We start from the raw sequence: 22446 nt of genomic DNA, 5'->3' as shown, positions 1-22446 counted from the left end.
AATTACTAACCGCCCCATCTCGCTTCTGTAACTTCGCCTGCTTGCTAAATACATAACTTAGGTTGCAAAACGCTCCCCCACCCCTTCTACTAAGATCTGGTGAAGGTAAGGCCAACATGTAAAAAGTCAGATAGTCACTGCCCCACGGTATCTTAGGTGTCTAACTATGATTGGTCATTTCAAACGCTCTTAAGACAAAGAACTTTAAAATGATAGGTTTCCGCCAAAACTAACGTCTATGTGTCACAATATAATTGGCTACCATGAAATGCTGTAAGTTGTAATTGGTTAACTAAATAATGACATATTCTGCCTTGCTGAAATCCATCTAAGCTCACTACTACCTTTGTGCGGGGCCATTCTCTGCATTTTTCTCTTTGAGATCAGATCAGGTTTGGCCCTGCCATGAATAAAATCTTGCCTCGCTTCTATTCCGCGTTTGGTGGTTTTTCAGATATTCACCCTGTTTCAAGCAGAGGAGGGCAGAGAGAGAGAGATAGAGGAAGGGACAGAATCCCAAGCAGCCTCCAGGAGCTCGAACTCACCAACCGCAAGATAGTGACCTGAGCCTAAATTGCCCACTAAACGCCTGAAACCACCCAGGCGCCCCCAGCGGAGATTTTTAAAAAGATTGAATAAAATGAGGGAGAGAGAGCAATCGATAATAGCCATGAAGTGTGCGGGACCTGATAGATGAAGGTGTCATTAACTGAGATTTAGTTAATTCGAGAAGAGGAGCTGGTTCCAGGCAGGAAGATTACAGAATTTGATTTTAGAAATACTGAATACACATACACACTTGGCCTTATTAAAATATAATTCACATCCCATACTAATTCGTCTATTTAAAGCACAAAGCACACAACTTAATAGTTTTTGGTATATTCATAGGATTGTGCAACCATCACCACAATCAATTTTAGAACATTTTCATCATTCCCAAAAAGAAACTCCATAACCATCAGCACTAGCACTCACTTTCCATTTTCCCTGTGATAGGAAGAATAATGTTCCCCCCAGGGGCACCTGGGTGGCCTGGTATGTTAGGTTACAAGACAAAGAAGCATTAAGGTTGCAGATGTAATTAATGTTACTTATTGGCTAATTTTAAAATAAGAGTATCCCAGGACACCTGGGTGCTCAGTGGGTTAAGTGGCCAACCCTTGATTTTGCCTCAGGTCATGTGATCTTATGGTTCATGAGTTCGAGCCCCACATCAGACTCTGTGCTGACAGCACAGAGACTCTTTAGGATTCTCTCTCTCCCTCTTTCTCTGCTCCTCCTCATCCCAGATGTACTCATTCTCACTGCCTCTCAAAATGAATAAGCATTAATAAATAAATAAAATAAGATTATCCTGGATTATCCAGATGCACCCAATGTGATCATACGAGTCCTTGAAAGTGGAAAAGGTCATTGGCAGAGAGAACCACAGAGAGGACAGCAAATGAGAGAAACTTGTCCCATCACTGCTGGTTTTGAAGCTGGAGGAAAAGACCTATGAATCAAGAAAAGCGGATGATCTCCAGAGACTGCAAAAAGAAAGAAAATAAGGTCTCTCCTGAGGTGCTTGGGTGGCTCAGTCAGTTAAGCATCCAGCTCTTGGTTTCAGATCAGGTCATGATCTCACAGTTTGTGAATTAGACCCCCATGTCAGGCTCTGTGTTGGGCTCCACATCGACAGTGCAGAACCTGCTTAGAGTTCTCTCTCTTCCCCTTTCCCTTTTTCTCTCTAAAAATAAATAAACCTTAAAATGAAGAAAAGAAAATCTCTCCTTAACCAACAATTTGAATTTAGCCCTGCGGAAACCCATTTTGGACTTCTGACTTCTAGAACTATAAGATAAATTAATGAATAAATAGAATAAATGTGTGTTGTTTTAAGTCATTGTTCACGGTAATTTGTTGAGACCTACATGTTTGTTCAGTGGCAAGACTTGGGAAGAGTTGGATTTTTTTGCTTGGGGGAAAGGGATGCTATACTTTTAAAGTGCAAACTCTCAACAACAACAACAACACAAAAATATCCCACTGAGTATTTCAATGATCTCTGGTAAATGGCCACCACAGAGAAGCAGTGTGATTTCAGTTGTATTCTGAAGTGCTTTGGACAAACCAAATATTGTGCCACCTTTCAACCTGGCCATAACGAGCAGTAGCAGATGCCTTCTAACAAGGCTTGAACTTAGGTGCCTATTTCTCCCATGATATTTTATTGATTTTTATGCAAGTCTTTTTTTTTTTTTCTTTTCAAATCACTTAGTAATTATATCAAGACCAGTCTAGCAGGTGAATGGCAGGTGAATGAGCACTGTCACAGGTGACTCCTGGGGGAGAATCAGCAGTTAAACAGTGTTGCTTATTTCCCGCAGAGTCACATTTTACGAGTCTGAGTGCATACTACTCTGTTCTCTTGATATTTAGAGAGAAATTCAGTAGAACTTTGCAATATGGGTTTCCCTGACCAAGACTCTAATCCAAAGTCCTTATGACCTTTTGAATGGGGAAAAGCTAGTCATCCTGAAATCCTCTTTTTGCTTAAATGGTCAGTGAGTAATTTCCACTCCCAGTTGTCTAGATAGTCTCCTGTAAGTCTTCAGGGTTAATAAATAATTGGTGCAGGTCTATTGTACCACCTACAAGAAAATGTATATATACTCATACCCATGTCTATAGTGGTATCTACCATCAAGCATAATTATCTTAAAGCCTCAGCCACTCCTCAGATTCCACTGGGAGTCACCTTCTCCCCTGGTCACCTCATGGCCTGAATACCCAGCTCTTCCTCTAACTCATTTCTTCTGTCTCTTTAAATCTGACTAACAGCACTGTAAGATCAGGGGATCCAGGTTATAGTGTATGATCATGGCACATTTGCTGTTATTCTTGACTTTAAAGTGGTGGGGAAAATATCAACTTCCTTCCCAGCTCTCTGAAAAGCCTAGGACTGAAGTTCTGGTGGGACTTCAGTTTCATGCACAGTCATTTTTGCCTTGGCTACCCAAAAACATACAGCTAAACTTAATGTTTTGCTGCAGTGGCTAAAATGACAGAGGATTTGATGTGGATTATTTTCTTGCAGCTGAAAACATATTGAATAGTGATGGAAAGAATGCTTTCCTTCCAAGATTGGGCACAGAGCAGGTATGTTTGCTCTTACCACTACTATTCAACACCATACTGGGAGTCCTAACAAGTGCAAGAATGCCAGAAAAGGAAATAAAGGGAATACAAATGGAAAGGAAGAAATAAAATTGCTACTATTTACAAGAGGACAAAACTGCCTACATAGAAAATCCTAAAGAATCTACACAATCTCCTAGAACAAACAAGTGAGTTTAGCAAGGTCACAGAATCAAAGTCAAGGTACAAAAAAGAAAAAAAAAAAGCAATTGTTGGAAACTGAAATTTCTGATAATAAAATTTCCTACAATATACTTTTAATAAATTTTCAAAAATAGTACCATTTATAACACCACAAAAAATCATGAAATATTTAGGTATAAACCTAATGAAACATGTCTAAGATAGCATGCCGAAAACTACAAAATAATCACAAATGAAAGAACACCTACTAAACAGAGAGACACAGTGTTCATTGACTGAAAAACTCAATATTATTTTCAATTCTCCCCAATTGATCTGCATAATCAAAGCAATCCAATCAAAATCCCAGAAGACCATTTGCAGGAAAAAAAATGATTCAACTGTATGTCAATCATACAATAAAGCTAAAAAAGAAAAAAAGCAGCGGAGAAAGGAGGGCAATACTGTGTAATGGTTAGGGCATGCGTTCTAAAGTCAGACCGCTTGGGTTTGAATCTCTGTTCTTCCACTTACTAGCTGTTATCTTTGGGCAAGCTACTTATCCTTGCTGTTCTTCAACTTCCTAACTGAAACAAAGTAACAGTATCTACTTCAAAGGCTGCTGGGAGGACTGAGTTAATGTGGAGTACCTAGCATAGGAAAGCACACAAAATATTACTGGTTATTAGAGTTTATTAAAGAACAGCTATAACAAATAAAAGGCTAATATTCTGCAATGACTAGAACAAACAAACCTTGACTCAAGTTAACTGCGACCATTTCTTTGCCTAAATTGTTTTTGGTGTGTCTGCAGAATTACAAGTCCATTATTACTAAAAGATGATCTCCCAGCGTCTTCCCCACTTGGATGGACTGCTGTCAAATGAGGAGCTGGTAAAGCCGTCTTCTCAGGACAAGATTTCAGACAGCAGGTTAAGTCTAGAATTGAGAACCGTCATGACAAGTAGATGACAGTACAAAGAGACACGGGAGTGAACAAGGCACAGACTGACACGCATCCAAAGAGCTGGCTCCTTATTTCCACAAAAACATACCGTTAGGATCTTTCTAGATGGGTGGAGACAAGGGGCAGGCGAGAGTGCCAGAGTGTTACAAATAGTATCTAGTGGGTAGAGATCAGTGGGTAAATTAAACATCCTACCCTGCACAGGACAGGCCAAAAAAATAAAAATAAAAAAAATTTAAAAAAAAACTATCAGGTCCCAAATGCTTATAGTGTCAAGTTTGAGAAACCCTCTTTAGATGAATAACCCAGGCCATTTCTTTAGTTATAAGGTGACGGCAGACATGCTATTCTAGGCATTATAAGGACAAATGTCAAACTTTTGTGTGCAAATATACGAGTCATAAAACTCTTCATATAGATTTTGACGGCGAACAAATTTAGGAATGCCAAGGAGCATATGCTGAAAATATTTTAAGTAGGATATACAATCTGGGTAAAAAGCAGGGCAAAGAATTTGTAAAAGTCAGTAAGAAATTATAAATTACAGGGGTGCCTGGGCTCAGTCAGTTAAGCGTCTGACTCTTGGTTTCAGCTCAGGTCATTATCTCACGGTTCTTAAGTTGAGCCCTGCATCAGGCTCCACACTGATACCATGGGGCCTGCTTGGGATTCTCTTTCTCTCCTTCTCTCTCTACCACTCCCCCACTTTGTCTCTCTCTCAAAGTAAATAAATGTTAAAAAATTATAAATTGCCAATATTGATTCAAGAAGAAATAGACAATGTAACTGGATCAATGCCACAGAAAGAATTGAAAAAGTAGTAACGATCTCTTCTCCTCTACACTACCCCCAACAAAAGCAACTGGTCTAGCCAGCTTTATTAAGTGGACTTTTTTTTTTCTTTCAGATTTCAAAGAAACAGAGAGCTGCTAGGCTTCTCAAACTGTTCCAGAACACAGAAAAAGAACAGCCTTATAGCTATTTCTAGTAGTCCTGTATAAATCAACTCCCAAATCTGGAGAAAGATGGAAAAAAAATCACAGGGTAAACACACTTATAATTATAGATGGCAATATTCTTTTATTTTTTTTTAACGTTTCTATTCATTTTTTGGGGAGACAGAGATAGACTGTGAGCGGGGGAAGGGCAGAGAGAGGGAGACACAGAATCAGAAGCTCCAGGCTCTGAGCTATCAGCACACAGCCCAATGCAGGGCTTGAACCTATGAACTGTGAGATCATGACCTGAGCCGAAGTCGGATGCTTAACTGACTGAGCCACCCAGGTGCCCCTAGATGACAATATCCTAAATATATTAACAAATACTATCCAGCAAGACACACATACAAAATTCTGTAATCTCATATTCAACTAAGATTATGAGAATATAACTAAATATTAGGAAAACATTAGTATAATTAACTACAGAGAGGTCAAAAAAGAAACATCTTGAAAGATCTAAAATAAGATTAAATATTCAGCATCCACTTCTGTTAGAAACTGAGTATGAAATAAACAAAGCTTTCTATTTAATACATGCATCTTCCCTACAGAATATTGACAGAGCTTCAATTTTATACTAGCTTGAAATTTTCATTACAGCTTAAACTGCTGTAACTTCCAACCATTTGGGATACATGAATGCTAACCTCACTTTACTAAGGATAAATGGTATTCCCACATTCATAGTACTTGAGTGCTTGCCACACAAGGCAAACAAACAATCAAAATCACAGCTACAGTGTTTCCAACATGTCACACATATGAAAGGTTGTTTCATAGCACGGACTCAGTGATGCCAAATCAAGTTTTTTTTTTTTAATTTTTTTTTTTTTTTCTAGGAGAGAGAGAGAGAGAGAGAGAGACAGCGTGAGCAGGGGAGGGTCAGAGAGACAGGGAGTCACAGACTGAAACAGGCTCCAGGCTCTGAGCTGGCAGTCAGCACAGAGCCCGACGCGGGGCTCGAACCCACGAACCGCGAGATCATGACCTAAGCGAAAGTCGGACGCTTAACCGACTAAGCCACCCAGGCGCCCCGATGCCAAATCAAGTTTATGTTAACTCTGAAATGGGGTTTTGAAACATGTGAGGTTTTGAAACGTGAAGGTTTTGAAACATATGAGACATTGAAATGCTCAGTATCACTAAGAAAGAAAACTCCAAACTACTTAGGCAAAAAACTGAAATTTATTGATTCAGGTCACTGCAAAACCCAGAGGTAGATTTGGTTCTCTCCATTTCTCTCTTATCTGCAGGGCTGGCTTTCTTCTCAGCCTTCATGACGGATCAAGGCTAACGAGTCCAGGGGGAAAAAAATGTTACTTCCTGGTAGGTTTGGCACCTGATTGGGTGAACCTGGTCACCTGAACCTATCATTGTGGCAGGGGGGAAGGAACAGTGTAAATGGGCTAGACTAGGCCACAAGTTCTACCTTGCAGTGGGGAACAGAGCCCCATCTATACCACATCAATAGTTGAGTCAGAGAAGAGTGGCTTTCCAAAAAAGGAGGCCAGTAATTACCACGGAAAGGGGGTAAAAAATGCAGGAAGGCCAAAGGAACCAAGGTCCAGGACAGGTTTCTGCCTAGGGTGGGCATACTCAGGATGATGTAGCTGGAAGGGACTCCTAAAGGTTTTCCCACACGTGAGACACTCATATGGCTTCTCTCCACTGTGGATTCTCTGGTGCCTAATTAGATTAGTCAACTTAATGTTGACTTAACAGCGAAAGCTTTTCCACATTCATTACACTCATAAGGTTTCTCCCCAGTGTGGATTCTCTGGTGTATAACCAACTCAGAACTACTGGAGAAGCCATTTCCACACTCCTTGCAGAGATAAGGTCTGTCCCCACTGTGGATTCTCTGGTGCCTAATTAGATTAGCACTATTATTGAAGGCTTGCCCGCATTCCTCACACCGATAGCGTTTCTCTCCAGTGTGGATTCTCTGGTGCCGAATTAATGAAGAACTGCCGTTAAAGGAGGTCCCACTCTCCTCACAGGGGTAGGGTTTCTCCTCAGTGTGGATTCTCTGGTGTTTAACATAGTAAGAAAAAAAAGCTGAAGCATCTCCCACACTCCTCACATCTGAAGGGTTTTTCTACACAGAAGATTCTCTCATCCTTTCTTTTAATGTTTTCCATTGTGGGAATTTCCTGGTGTTTCTCCACTTCACATGTTTCTGGAAAGTCACTCTCCCAAGAAATACTCTGTAGCAGCCCACATGTTATCATCACATTTCCTTCTTCCTGTGTTGATGTGGACTCACTGTCAAAGTTGGTCTTAGCATCTGACATGAGAAATGCAAGACACATGCCTCCTGAGAATTATACTAGAAATAACAGAGCACTGAAACTATAGGGCCTTTAGAGATTACTATTCTAACCTCTGTGTAACCTGCCAGAAATATAAACCTATTAAACTGGAAGAGGTAAATATGACAGAGGCAGAAAATAGAAGCTGTGGAACAGGAAATGAGATTTTGAACCCAGGTCACTACACTTTCCAACACTGAAGACTACTTCCTAAGCGTCTCCAGACCTCCATGTCCCTATTAGCTTGTGACTTCATAGTTCTTAAATGCTTGAAAATGCTCACGTAGGAAGACGAACAAGAGACAACACCGGATAGCCTACAAGAGTTGAGTATGCAGCATCTGTTAGAAACGGCTGCGTATGTGCTGTTGCTGGACTCAAAATGTGTCTGCTCAACTACTTGGAAAGGGGAGAGCAATTTGCTTTGAGGCCCAGGAGACTGCACAATGCCGCCTTTTCATACTGAGGAACAGGAAAATCTCAGGTGAGAAACAAAAAACAATAACAGCCTGTCCAGTGACATTTGATTTCCAAAGATTGGATGATGACATTTTAATTAAGTTTGTTAAAATTCAATCCTTGTTTTTAAACTTTGAGTTAAATTTCATATTCAAGTGTTGATCTTTATCAATCTGTACTCTTGTTAATTAAACATTTGTATGTTAAAAGAAGATATTATCATTTTTATGCCTTTTGCACAATAAAATTATGGGCAGAATGCCTGTTTATCTTTCCTTTTTTTTTACAAATTAGCTGCCCTTGACCTTAAACCACTAGAACATTAGCTTTAGGAGAGCAGGGGCTTTGTTTTCTTTCCTGCTGTATCCTGACTGTCTTGAGCAGTTCTTGGCACATAGTACATACTAAGTATGATAAAATAAATGACTGAATAATTGTTACTCTGTATACACAGGCATACAACTTATATACTGCAATAATAAAATTATTATGGGTCAAAAATAATTGGATCCCTGTTATAATGGCCGATCTATTTGTTCTAGTTAATATTTCCCATTAAAAAATGCTTAAGTTTATTTTTATTTTGAGAGGGAGAGTGAGCAGGGAAGGGCATACAGTGAGGAAGAGAATCCCAAGCAGGCTCCAAGCTGTCAGCACAGAGCCCAAGGCGGGCCTCAAACTCACAAACCATGAGATCATAACGTAAGCCAAAACCAAGAGTAGGATGCTTAACTGACTAAGCCACCCAGGTGCCCCTAAGGAGTTCTATTTTTTTTTTTTAATGTTTTTTATTTATTTCTAGGAGAGAGAGAGAGAGAGCGCGCGAGCAGGGGAGGGTCAGAGAGAGAGGGAGTCACAGACTGAAACAGGCTCCAGGCTCTGAGCTGGCAGTCAGCACAGAGCCCGACGCGGGGCTCGAACCCACGAACCGCGAGATCATGACCTAAGCGAAAGTCGGACGCTTAACCGACTAAGCCACCCAGGCGCCCCAAGGAGTTCTATTTTAATAGGAAGTGGGGGTGATCTACCAAGTTCTCCATGTGTGTGAATTAGGAGTGGGCTTCTTCAGAAGGGAACTGCTGGGAAACAGGAGCAAGGAGACAGATGAAATAATCTGAAACACAGTGACCAGAATGATATAGAGCTTGTAAATCAATTCTCATATATCTTTTACCTTGCTATTTGGCAAAAAGCAAGTGTCATATGATCCAGATTAGAATAACAGATGACGAGGAAACCCTTCTCCTTCCCTGACACCCTAAAACCCTAATAACATTCGATTGATCAGGTTCTCCACAGCGGTTCTTCCAGGCAATCGCCACTTTCCCTAAACCCCCATCTGCTCCCTTACCTAACTCTCCAGTCTCTATCACCTCTTCCTCGCTGGGAAAACCACGACTGCCTCAAAGGTGCTCCTCAACCTCCTGGCTCTCCACTCCCACACGGTGGCACCCATCTCCCACCTTCCCTTTAGGGCTCTGCCTCTCCTCTTGGGCGCCACTCTTCCCACTCCCTAGCGGAGCTCAGCAGGTAACTTCCTCTCCCCTCTCCCCTTTCACTTTTTCTTACTTTAGCTATTCAGGTCCACTGGAGGGTAGTTATCTTTCCCAGACTAGCTTTATTTTTCTTTTTAACTGAGAACTATTAGTAGGTCATGAAATAGATGTAGCAGATTGCGAGCAGAAATCTTCACTTTTTAAAGTGAAGGAGATCAGACTAGATTTAAATAGAGAATTAGGAAACAATTAGACATCAGAGCAAACAGGAGAGGTATGTTCTGAATCTGAAACTTTGGTTTCAGTTATTTACAGAAGCATATGTATTGGGTTGTGACTTCAATTGTATTTCTTACTGTAGGTTACCATAAAAAATGTTTGCAAAACACTGTCTTAAATCTACTACTTACATTCTTTTCTGCCGGAGGCCTGCTCCGGCAGGTCTAGGGGTCCCCGAAGGATGGATGGTGTCATCGAGAGAGAGAGTGAGAAAGCCCCGGGATTCTTTCTGGTCACCAGGCAGGCATCTCTGTCCTGTCGGGTTTGGTGTCTTTATTTAAAGGTTCAACAACAATATGAGGTCAAAGAAAGGAATTTCTTTACAATGGAAGGTCTTTTGCGATAACAATTGCAGAATTATCCCAGTCACAGTGAATTTACGACCAAGGAAATAACCGGATGCTCTTAGTGGAAAACAGGATAACATATAGGTTAAGTTGTATATAGGTAAGCTAGGAATCATTGTGTCTGGCTCTCAAGAGGATGAATATCCCGGTCATAGCTAAGTCTTGGATCTGCAAGGCCCACAGGAAGAGCCCCTTGACAATGATCCACAGGGCTTTTATCTAAAATCTCTTTTGTAAAGGCAGGAATAGGCTTTTCCTTATGAGGTAACTGTGTTCAGAATATGGGTCTTATATGGAATATTGTGAGGCCCGGTCAATACCAGCAGGCTTATTTCCAACATGAGCCAGTAGTAGCAGGAGATACCAGTTTTGTTTCTCATGGCAGGAGCTGTGCAAACATTGCCATTTCCTTGCTGTGACTGCCATCCAGAGAAGCTGGTGTGGCTTCCGGCACTTTCCTTTCATTTCTAAACCTCACAAAATAAGGTGTTACCTCTTCATGGGCTTATGCTCCACTGCCCACCAGCTTTCCAGGAAATCTTCCTACCCTTAGTTTCCTTTTTTTTTTTTTTAAGTGTATTTATTTATTTTGAGAGCTAGAATCCCAAGCATGAGAGATCATGACTTGAGCTGAAATCAAGAGTCAGATGCTTAACTGACTGACCCACCCAGGCATCCCCCTTCTCCTTAGCTCCAATTTCACTCTCTTCATTACGCTTCTAGTCTTTTATCTCTACTTACTCCTCCCTCTCTCTTCAACCCTAAAAAATCTTTAAGATTCTCTCCCCACCTTCTTCTCTGTTTAGGGGACATTTCAACTATATAGAGCAAGGTGTCTCAATCTCAGCACTATTGATGTTTATAGCCAGATAATTTTTGGGTGTGTGTCAGAGGCCGAGCCGGCTCCGACAGGTCCAGGGGTCCCTGAAGGATGGACGGTGTCGGCAAAAGGGAATGAGAGAGCCCCGAGATTCTTTCTGATCACCAGGCAGGCATCTCTGTCCTGTCGGTTTTGGTGTCTTTATTTAAAGGTTCAACAACCATATGAGGTCAGAGAATAGGAATTTCTTACAATGAGAGGTCTTTTGTGATATCAACTGCAGAATTATCCCAGTCATGGTGAATTTACAACCAAGGAAATAACAGGATGCTCTCAGTGAAAGACAGGATAACATATAGGTTACATTGTATATAGATAAGTTAAGAGTCATTCTGTCTGGCTCTCAAGAGGATGAATGATTCTGAATTGGTTAGTTAGTGGAAACTACCAAGGGGGCTCTATATGTATCAGTCTTTGCATCTAGGTTTATGTTTTAATTACTCTTATCTATCCTCATCCCAGCTGCCAGTTTAAGGGAGGATGTCTTTGGAATGTAGGCCCTGAGGAAGGGACTGCCATACATCACCAATTAGTAAGTTATGTTTGGTACTTATCTGTACCTTAACTATAAATTAGGCTCTTCTGATATGGGACCAGGCTCAATAGTAACTCTTGTGTTCTTAACCCCCTTTATTATCTAAGTCTTGGATCTGCAAGGCCCATAGGAAGAACCTTTTGACAATGATCCACAGAGCTCTTATCTAAAATCTCTTTTGTAAAGGCAGGAATATGCTTTTCCTATGAGGTAACTGTGTTCAGAATATGGGTTTGATATGGAATATTGTGAGGCCTGGTCAATACCAGCAGGCTCATTTCCAACATGAGCCAGTAGTAACAGAAGGAGATACTAGTCTTCATTTCTCATGGCAGAAGCTGTGTAAACATTGTCATTTCCTTGCTGTGACTGCCATCCAGAGAGGCCAGTGCGGCTCCCGGCAGGTGTGCAGGGTTGTCTTGTGTAGCATAGGATGTTTAGCAACATTCGTAATAATGGAGCACCCCCATCCCTAGTCTACACACACACACACAGGCTCCAGACATTGCCAAACACCCCCTGGGGGGCAAAAGTGGCTGGCCCCAGGTAAGAGCCACTGATATAGAGGATTCCCACATATACAGGGTGAACATAAAGTCTGGAAACAGATGTATTTTTAATAGATTGAAGATGTCTCTGACACTATTATGTATGTCTGCCTATGCTTCTAGACTTTGACACCCTGTATAACCCCAGACTTGACCTTACCCTACAGAGCTGCATTCTCAAGAGGCTGCTATACCCAGGAACCTGTGCGTCCCAAAAAACCTCAAACTTCATAGGATAAGTCTAGTGTCATTGTCACCATATAAGCCATTTTTTTTAATGTTTTTATTTATTTCTAGGAGAGAGAGAGAGAGAGAGAGACAGCGTGAGCAGGAGAGGGTCAGAGAGAGAGGGAGTCACAGATTGAAACAGGCTCCAGGCTCTGAGCTGGCAGTCAGCACAGAGCCCGACGCGGGGCTCGAACCCACGAACCATGAGATCATGACCTAAGCGAAAGTCGGACGCTTAACCAACTAAGCCACCCAGGCACCCCCATATAAGCCATTTTTATATCATGATTCCTTTATGTTATCTCATTTATATGTTTATTGCTAAGCTTTATCAGTCCTAATGGGATACTCTCCACAATCTTCTCTCTCCTACATCACCCTATCCCTACCCTTGTGTAGGCCTCCAAACTTAACTGCAGTAAATAATGATGTAATGAGGTTTTATGGCTTAATTCCCCGTACAGTCCAATCAAATTACATACAATTTCCAGATAACATTTTTAAAACATAGCAATTATGGGCTTATGTCACTAGTGGCAAGATCACTGTGGCAGGGTTCACTACTCCTGCTCCACACTGTTGTACCAGCTCTCTCATTTCCTATTCCCATGTAGTAAGTTACCTAAGACAGAAGTCTTCAAATCTGCTATAAACTCTTGTGTTCTAGGCTTTCCAGACACAATGACGATGTTTATACATGGTTTGGCTAAGTAAGACAGCTTAAGGATATGCTCTGTAGTGGAGTGAGCTGTTCAAAAGAAATAATACTTGAGACACCTCGGTGTCTCAGTCTGTTGAATGCCTGACTTCAGCTCAGGTCATGATCTCATGGTTCATGAGTTTGAACCCCATGTCAAGACCCCATGGAGCTTTGCACGGGCAGCACAAAGCCTACTTCGAATTCTGTCTTCCTTCCTCTCTCTTTGCCCCTCCCCAGCTCATGTTCTCTTCCTCAAAGATAATAAAAAAAATTTTTTTAAGAGATATAATGTGAGCCATAAATGCAAGCTGCATACTTAATTTTGTTTTTCTGGGAGCCACATTAAAAAAGTGAAAAGAAAATGATAAAATTAATTTTAATAATATATTTTATTTAACCCAATAGATCCAAAATTGTTTCAACATAAAGTCAACATAAAAATTACAAATGAGATCATTTACACTTTTTTTGTACTAAGTCTTCAAAGTCTGGTATTTTATACTTTTAGGACATTTCAACTTGAATTAGCCCCCCTTCAAGTGCTTAAGAGTTTAATAAACACACATAGTGAGTGGCTACCATGTTATAGCATAGAAGTCAACAAAAGGAAGTCCTACTTAGGCTTTCAGTCCTAAGCCTCATGTTCTTTTTCTTTTTAAAGTTCGTTTATTAGGGGTGGGGAGGGGGTTGGGCAGAGAGAGAGTGAGAGAGACTCCCGAGCAGGTTCTATGTTGACTGTTAATCAACATAGAGCTCAACGCAGGGCACCCCCTAAGCCACAAATTCTTGAATGAGGACTTAAAAAGACAGAAGAATGAATGCTCACAGGTATACCTCAGAAATATCGATTTAAAAATAACACTCCCGAGGTAATTCTCCTGCACATCAAACCATGAAGCTCTTCACAATTACATGGTGATATATATGATTAGGGTGTAGTGATATCTCACTATGGTTTTAAATTGCATTTTCCTAATGGCTAATGATGTCAAGCACCTTTTCATTTGTGTGTTCTCTTTAGTGAAATGTCTGTTCGTACCCTTCACACATTTTCTAACTGGACTGTTTGTTTGTATTGCTGAATTTGAGAGTTGTTTATATATTCCAAATACTAGTCCTTTTCCAGATATTATATTATGCCAGAAATTATATTGGATCTTTTATTATTCTCTTCCTCCAGACTATCTTCCCTCCCCACTCCTTCTGCAATGCATTCTTATATGCTGAACACAGAGCACATGGCCTGCCACTGAAGGAGTGTTACCTGACCTTCTAATTGGGAATTCCTCTGACCTCTTCTGCTGTGTCCCACAGCCTGCTGCATATATACCAACAGCACTTAACACATTCTCTCTGTTTTAGCTCTCTACATTGGGCTCCATAACTAGTATGCTCCAGAGCTTCTCAAAAAAAAAAAAAAAAAAGTGCCATTTTGGCACACAGCAAGTGTTCAACAACTTGCAAACCATGCACCTAACAAAGGACTATGGTTGATGGTTCTAAACCTGCCTCATTTACCTTTAGAGACGTCACTGGTACTCTGCAGGTGGATCATTCTGTGGCTCCAGGCCCCAAGGCAAATCCCCTCCCTCCAGGAGTGAGATCAGGGCAGGTCTGCAAACAGGGTATCCTGCAAAGGAGGAAGAAAATGGTGCTGGAGGGGAGTCTTGTGTTAGTGCTCCTGAGGCACCCCATAATCCTGGTTGTGCAGTCAGAGGAGGAAACCCCATAGTGGCCCAGTAAGGATAAGGCCCACAGAAGTGGACTGGAGGGTGGTGAAGCCCAAGGAGATTTTTTGATCAAGAGGAAACTGAGCATTTGTGACCTCTTTGTAAAAAACCATTCAGAGTTTGTCCATGAGCTCCTGTGAGACACATGCAAGCACAGAAAAGCAATGAGGGGCATCTTCCTTAGACCACGGGGAGAGCTGAAGGCATGAACTTCAACAGAGGATATTTCTTTCCCACAGTGCCCCGCACAAAACCCCGATGATGAGAACTGTTCTCACCAGAGAATGGTCAAATCCACATCAGACCCAAAGTAACCTCAGACTTCTCCCTCCGTCCCTGCCTGACATCCTCTGGGGCTGAGGGATTAGGAGTCTCTGCCCCTGCAAAGACGTGAAAGGTTGTGAGATTTGTGACACAATCCACCCTAACCTCGTCGTACGAGTCTGAGTCCCAAAGGCAAAGTGGCCTTACCCAGGGAAGTTAAGTTCCCATAATTTGTCAGCATCACTTCCCTATACAGGGTCCTCTGTGCAGGAGACAGGCCAGCCCATTCTGTCCAGGTGAAGTAGATAGCCATGTCCTCAAAGGTCACCACTTCCTAAAACAAGAGGTTCCTGCTGCACCAGAGCCACTCTTTTGGCTCAGAGCCAGAGTGTGGGGCCCAGGGGACAGTGTGAGGGGCTGAGGGAGAGTCCCATGACAGGACAGGGCCCTGAGTGCTGATGCTTGACCACACCTACAGCCAGCAACTCTGAGACTCCCATCACTATCAGAGTTGCTTCTAACTGCACACAAGACTATTACCAGAGACAATGTCACAACACAGAAAACTAAAACAGAAAATCTTTTACAAATTCACTTTCCTGAAATAAACCCTTATGATTTTTGCACATGCCCTTCTGGTCTCTCAGACACTCTATGAACAGATGACTGGCCTCCAACTTTACTTCTCATGGGTGACATCCATCAATGTCCCTTGCTACCTGTCCTTACTTTACCGATGACAGTCCAGCCCATCCATCCTGCTCCCTGAACTTACACAGAGTCCTGCTGTGTGTCCACATCTGCCTGCCCTACTGCAATCCTCATACCCACCTACTGGGAACAGTCATGGTTTATCCCAAAGGGCACTGTTCCCTGAAACCTTCACCTGATGCACAACCCGGCTGTGCCACCCACCCCTCCACCCTTAACAAAAGGGGGCTATGCTGCCCCTGCTTGACCCTCCAGCAGAAAGTACTCTGGTGTTGGAAAAAACCTCCTCAACTCCAGGAAGTCTTCCTAGGACAAAGTGTTTCCTGATTCTAATTGCTTCTGGGTAGCTCTTTGGCTGTCTTTATCTGTCTAAGATATTATGCCCTCCACCAATCAAACTGCCTATCAGCCCAGAGTCTTCCTTCTCAGATAGACCAATGTGGTCCTTCTCGTCTCCCTGGTGCCTTCCCCATGTAGACATGATCCTTCTTCCAAAGACTGATGTGATCCTGGCATTAGTCACGTGCCTGCCTCAGATGCTCTAGTGACCTACATGCCAGTTACATTCCTGACATGTGCAATTCTGAACTCATCACCCTCCCTAACATGCTTCTAACTCATATGACCTGCACAGTAAAAGGAGAAACAAACACTAAGTGCTCAAACCTGATGCTGGTCATTATCTTGACCCCCTGTCTCAATCTGTAGCACCACTTTCAGCTTGGTCTTCCTGGCTGGAAACCTGAGAATCATTCTCAACTATTCCTGTAGTAACTGCTTGGTTCTGGCAAGCAATCAGCAATCAAATGCTGCCAATTCTATCCTCTATATATTTCTTGGATCTGACTCCTATGCAACATCATTAATCACCACATAATTCAAGTCCTCTGCAACTGTCCTTTGGACCGAGTCAATGGTCTCTAACTCCAGGTTTATCACCCAAGTCCACCTTCTGTCCAGCACATAGAAAGATCTTTGTAAAATGCCAATCTGATTTCAACTCTCTGGGTTAAAGCACTTAGATGGATCATGATACAACGATAAACTCAAATTCAAGAACTTGAGCCTGAGCTCTACAGGCAATAAATGTCAGATGACAGGAAAGCCAAAGACGAGACAAAGGAAATTGTTGAGAGGCTCTGCTGACAATATCCAGGAAAGGGATGATAAAATCAGGTGTGCTGAGACGGGAACAATAGGACTTGGATTGAATGGACAAGGGGACAAAGGAGATTGAAGAGTCAATAACGACAAAAATCTAAAAACAGTGACCAGGGATGGTGGCATGGGGATACTAGCAATTGGCAGAAGTGCAGGAGGAGTGGGAAGGGCAAGGGATACAATGAATTGTTTCTGATGTGTTGAGATTAGCCTTCCAGGCAAAGCATTATTAACCAAAAAGGGCCCACAGACAATAGATGATCTGGGAATGGTACTTGGGATAAGATCACAGATGCTGAGACATGACATAGAGAAGTCCCAAGAAGGCTGAGCCCATTAAGCAGTACTTAACAACTCACCACACTGCAGAGCTGAAAGGCACCTGGCAAAATCTTTCTCCCTAACATGCAATGAACAGCACTGCCATCATCTGACAGATGAGGTCAGCTGAGTCACAAAGTGGTCAAGTGACTAGCTCAAAGCTACAATGCCCTGGAGGGTTGATGGGAATCTACTCTGAAATTTCCTGTCACCTAGTACCACATTTCATATTGCTGCATGCTGCTTCCCTCAACTGACTCTCAAGACAGACATCTGTGTATCTTTCTGGAAAAAATTCTTTCGTCCCTCATCCCTAGCCCTCAACTTTATTCTCCTTTGGAAAGACAAATGGTATAGGCTCCCCTTCTTTTCTTCCTCCTACCATCCCTCTGGTTCTGCCTCCCAAGAACCTTACAACCGTGTTGATCTAGAACACTCCCACCAAACACTGAATATCTCCACCATCAGCCTGAGTTCCTTATCTCATGGATCCCGTGGGGGTCACTACTGAACCTGAGGGCCCTCCAGCTCAGCAGAGATAATAGGAGTTAAGGAGGCTGTACTTATTCCTTATTCTCTCCAGCCATTGCATCCTGCACCCTGGAGTCTCTGGCTTTTCAGTCTGTCATCATCAGCTCTCTCCCCCAGCATCCAGTCCCACTGTGAGGATGAGCAGGGCCATCTGCTTTGGCTCTATTGCTTTTGCCAAAATCATCCCTCTTATCTCTCATTTCATTGAAGTAAGATTTCTTGAAGCATCTGAGGGAGTCTCAGTTCACCTGGTAACAGGCCTTCAGGGGCATGGCTGCCATCACCTGGGCTTCTCTCAGTGAAGGGCAGGGGCTGAAGGAAGAAGCAAAGAGAACTAAGAGTGAGCCTGACCCAGGCAGTGACTTTCTTTTAAACCTGCAAACCTGTATTAGCTGCTAATAACAGCTGACATTCACCTTAGCCTTGCAATGTGCCAGCTTCAGAGCTCATCACTTTCCATTCATTATACTACTAGCAGATATGTAAAACTATTGTCCTCATTTTACAAATAAATAAATAAATAAGACTTAGAAAGTTTCAGTAATTATCTTAGGCCACAAGAGCAGTATTCATAACCACTAGGTAGTGCTATCTCTCCTATGTAAAACAATACAGTGGGACAAAAATATATATAAACAAAAACAAAACAAAACATTAAAAAAAAAAAAAAGAAGCCAAGAGGGGCACATGGGTGGCTCAGTCAGTTAAGCGTCTGACTCTTATTTCAACTCAGATCATGATCTCATGGTTTCATGAGTCTGAGCCCAGCTTCAGGCTCTGTACACTGATGGTGAGGAGCCTGCTTGGGATTCTCCCTCTCATTCTCTCTCTGCTCATCCTCAGATTGTGCTCTGTCTCTCTCTAGAGAAAGTCTAGAGATTTTTTTTTAAGCCAATAATAAACTTAATAAGAAACATAACAAGGGTGCCTGGGTGGCTCAGATCATGATCTCACGGTTCATGGGTTTGAACCCCACATTGGGCTCTGTGCTGACAGCTCAGAGCCTGCATCCTGCCTCAGATTCTGTCTCTTTCTCTGCCCCTCCCCTGCTCATGTTCTGTCTCTGTCTCAAAAATAAACATTTAAAAAATTTTTTAATGTAAGAAATATAACAAATTCATGTAAATAAAATTATAAAATGTTACTGAGAAACATAAATGAAAAGGCAAAACATGATCCTGGATGGAAACAATCAATATTAAACTTTTCTGTAAATGTTAATCTTCCTCCAAACTAATCTACAAATTTAGTAATAACTTTTTATTAATAGCTTGTACATGCTCAGCACCATGCTAAAATGCTTTATACACATCTTCTCATTTAAACCTTATTAACATTCCTTTAAATGAGATTTAGGTTTTTGGGCCATTCCCCTCCCCTCCCCAACCACCTCTCCAAACAGATGAGTAAACAAAAGCTAAGAGATTAAGGGACTTCACCAAGCTTGGATTTATGCTAAATTTACCAAATTTCAAGAGCCATACTTGGTGGGTTTTTTGTTTGTTTGTTTGTTTTTGGTTTGTTTATTTGTTCTTAGAGACAGAGAGAGAGAGAGAGAGAGAGAGAGAAATCTTAAGCAGGTTCCACACCAGCTTGGTGCTCAACCCAACCCTGGGGCCATGGTTAAACTGAAAATCTAGTCACTCAATTGACTGAGCCACCCAGAAGCCCCAGGTAATTCTTTTTCTTACCACTCTCATGTAGTAGTTTAAATTTGCTTAGGTAAATTTTATTCATACATTTTATTATATTTTAATTATTTTTAAAATGTTTATTTATTTTTGAGAGGGTGCGAGAGACAGAGTGCAAGCAGGGAAGAAACAGAGAGAGAGGGAAACAGAACCTGAAGAAAGGCTCCAGGCTCTGAGCTAGCTGTCAGCACAGAGCCCAATGCAGAGCTCGAACTCACAAACTGAGTTCATGACCTGAGTGGAAGTCGGAGGCTTAACCAACTGAGCTACCTAGGAGCCCCTATATTTTTTATTTTAAAATGTTTTAATGTTTATTCATTTTTAAGAGACAGAACGACAGAGTGTGAGCAGGGGAGGGGCAGAGAGAGGGAGACACAGAATCCAAAGCAGGCTCCATGTTTTGAGCTGTCAGCACATAACTTGATGCAGGGCTTAAACTCATGAACGGGGAGATCAAAACCTGAGCTGAAGTCAGAGGCTTATCTGACTGAGCCACCCAGATGTCCCTAGGTAGTTAAATTTTAAAACCAATTTTTAAAAGTTTCAACTTGAGGAATTTATCTGAGATATGTCCAAAGATTTCTACTTATAAGCATCCATCACAGTGAGTTGTTATTTCTTATATCCAAAAATTTGGTACAAATCAGAAACCACAGAGTAGCCATTAAAAATCATGTTGTGTGGGAATGCAAACTGGTGCAGCCACTCTGGAAAACAGTATAGAGGTTCCTCAAAAAAATTAAAAAAAAGAACTATCCTACAACCCAGCAATTGCACTACTAGTTATTTATCCAAGGGATACAGGTGTGCTGTTTCATAGGGGCACATGCACCCCAATGATTATAGCAGCACTATCGATAAGAGCCAAAGTATAGAAAGAGCCCAAATGTCCATCAACAGATGAATGGATAAAGGAGATGTGGTATACACACACACACACACACATACAGACAAAATGGAGTACTACTTGGCAATCAAAAAGAATGAAACCTTGCCATTTGCATCTACATGGATAGAACTGGAAGGTATTATGCTAAGCGAAATTAGTCAGAGAAGGACAAATATCACATGACTTCACTCATATGAGGACTTTAAGATACAAAACGTGAATGTAAGGGAAGGGAAGCAAAAATAATATAAAAAAAGGGAGTGAACAAAACATAAGAGACTCTTAAATATAGAGAACAAACAGAGGGTTGCTGGAGGTTGTGGGAGGGAGATGAGCTAAATGGGTAAGTGGCATTGAGGAATCTACTCCTGAAATCATTGTTGCACCATATGCTAACTTGGATGTAATTTAAAAATAAATTATTAATTTAAAAAATCATGCCATGGTGGGGTGCCTAAGTGGCTCAGTTGGTTGAGTGTCCTACTCGATTTCCACTCAGGTCATGATGCTAGGGTCCTAGGATAAAGACCCGTGTCTGGCTCCACACTGAGCATGGAGCCTGCATAAGATTTTTTCTCCCCCTCTCTCTCTGCACCTCTCCCCTGCTCACACTCTAAAATTTAAAAACTAATAAATTAATTAATTTAAAAAAATCATGCTGTAGAGTATTTCACAAAATAGGAAAATATTCAAATGCAGGTGAAAAATTTCATATTTCAACTTTCAAGTGTAAAAATCATCCATGGGTACCTATATCAACAAAACCAATCAATGGATATAAATTTTAAAACAGTATCTGTGAATAGTAGTCTCATTGATGATTTTTATTTTTTCCTTCTGCCACTTTAATTGTTCCCTAATTTTTTTTACTAGAAATATATTATTACTTTTTTAATTAAAAGAAATGTCATAACGCAAGTATTAAATGGCTGACTGGGTCCCAAATACGTCCTAGCACATGCTGTTTCCCCTGCCTCTAATAGCCTTTCTTGACTTGCCCCCCTTTTTAACCAGTTAACTCCTTTTCACAGTTTCATATCTCAATGTGGAAGACATTTCCTGAAGATCCAAATTAAGTCAGATCTACTGGGCACCTTTCTTTTCCTATAGTAAGTATCTTACAGTGCAATTACAAACAGATTTGCCCTTTCAGCCACTATTTATTGAGGTATACTCTGTGTATGGATATATGGTTGGCACTAGGGATTCAAACACATGTAAGAAACTTCTTGTTCTCGTGTGACTTGCACTAAAATGTGAGATTACAACTGTGTTAAGTGCTAAGGTATACGGTGATCTGCAAACCCATGATGATGTCAACAGTGCTACTGAAGGCAGGGATATTGCCTTAATCAAGGAAGACCTGAGAAGTGGCATTAACTAGGCCAAAGGGGCGAGGGGAGGGCATACTGACCTAAAGAAGTTTTAGAAGTACAACAGGAAGGAGCCTGTAGCAAGGAAGGGGAGTGTGCGGCAAGACCGACGATAAAGAAGCTGCGGGACGCCAGGCCAAGAGGCCCCTTGAGTATTCAAAACGTTCTTCTGCCCCAAATCAATGGGGTCATTATGAGCAGGGGCAGAGGTATGGTCAGAATTAATATCCACTTCCCCATTGGGCTGAAAGTTCCCTGCGGCTGTCTCACTCATTGCTGCATCCCCGGAACCTAAACTACACTGCACTTAACAAGCGCTCAGTGGGATAACGGACTAAACTGCAGCCTGTGGGTCACCCGAGGGGGCTACAACTTCCACTGACGGCCCACACCCTCAACCCCCATTTCCTTATGCAGTCGCGGCGACGAGTGAAGTGCGGGGAAGGGTGGACAGCACGCAGACCGCCTCGCTCTCCTCGGTAGCCACGCTGTCGCCCGACTCTGTCCGGGTAGGCCTCCAGAGGCCTCGAGAATCTAGAAATCGCCAGCCGGGGTCGCTGGACAGAAGACTCTCACTCAGCACCGGCCTCCGACGGTAGGCGGACGCAAGCTGACTGCAGGCGAAAGGCAGAAGGCGCGCGCCGGAAGTGCGTCATCGCTAGGCGCGTCTCTGGGACCGCGCTTCCTCCGCTTTAGGACCCTGGCGATTTTTTGTGT

The 22446-nt window shown here is 42.0% G+C and overlaps 1 protein-coding gene across 1 annotated transcript; it reads right to left on the bottom strand.

The window, feature by feature from the left end:
- Window positions 1-6788: 6788 nt before the first annotated feature.
- LOC120224404 (zinc finger protein 19-like) lies at window positions 6789-21815 on the bottom strand. Its single transcript, XM_039222642.1, is given in 8 exon segments — window positions 6789-6980; window positions 6983-7330; window positions 7332-7553; window positions 7813-7846; window positions 14598-14688; window positions 15260-15386; window positions 18025-18088; window positions 21771-21815. Coding segments are annotated over 7 exon segments (1047 nt in total). The 5' UTR covers window positions 18058-18088; window positions 21771-21815.
- Window positions 21816-22446: the final 631 nt, after the last annotated feature.

The sequence above is a fragment of the Hyaena hyaena genome, unplaced genomic scaffold, assembly GCF_003009895.1.
Source record: "Hyaena hyaena isolate Hyena2069 unplaced genomic scaffold, ASM300989v1 scaffold_18, whole genome shotgun sequence".
NCBI classification, from domain to species: domain Eukaryota; kingdom Metazoa; phylum Chordata; class Mammalia; order Carnivora; family Hyaenidae; genus Hyaena; species Hyaena hyaena.
Note: the sequence above shows the minus strand (reverse complement) of the source record. Positions and strands in the feature narration are given on the sequence as shown.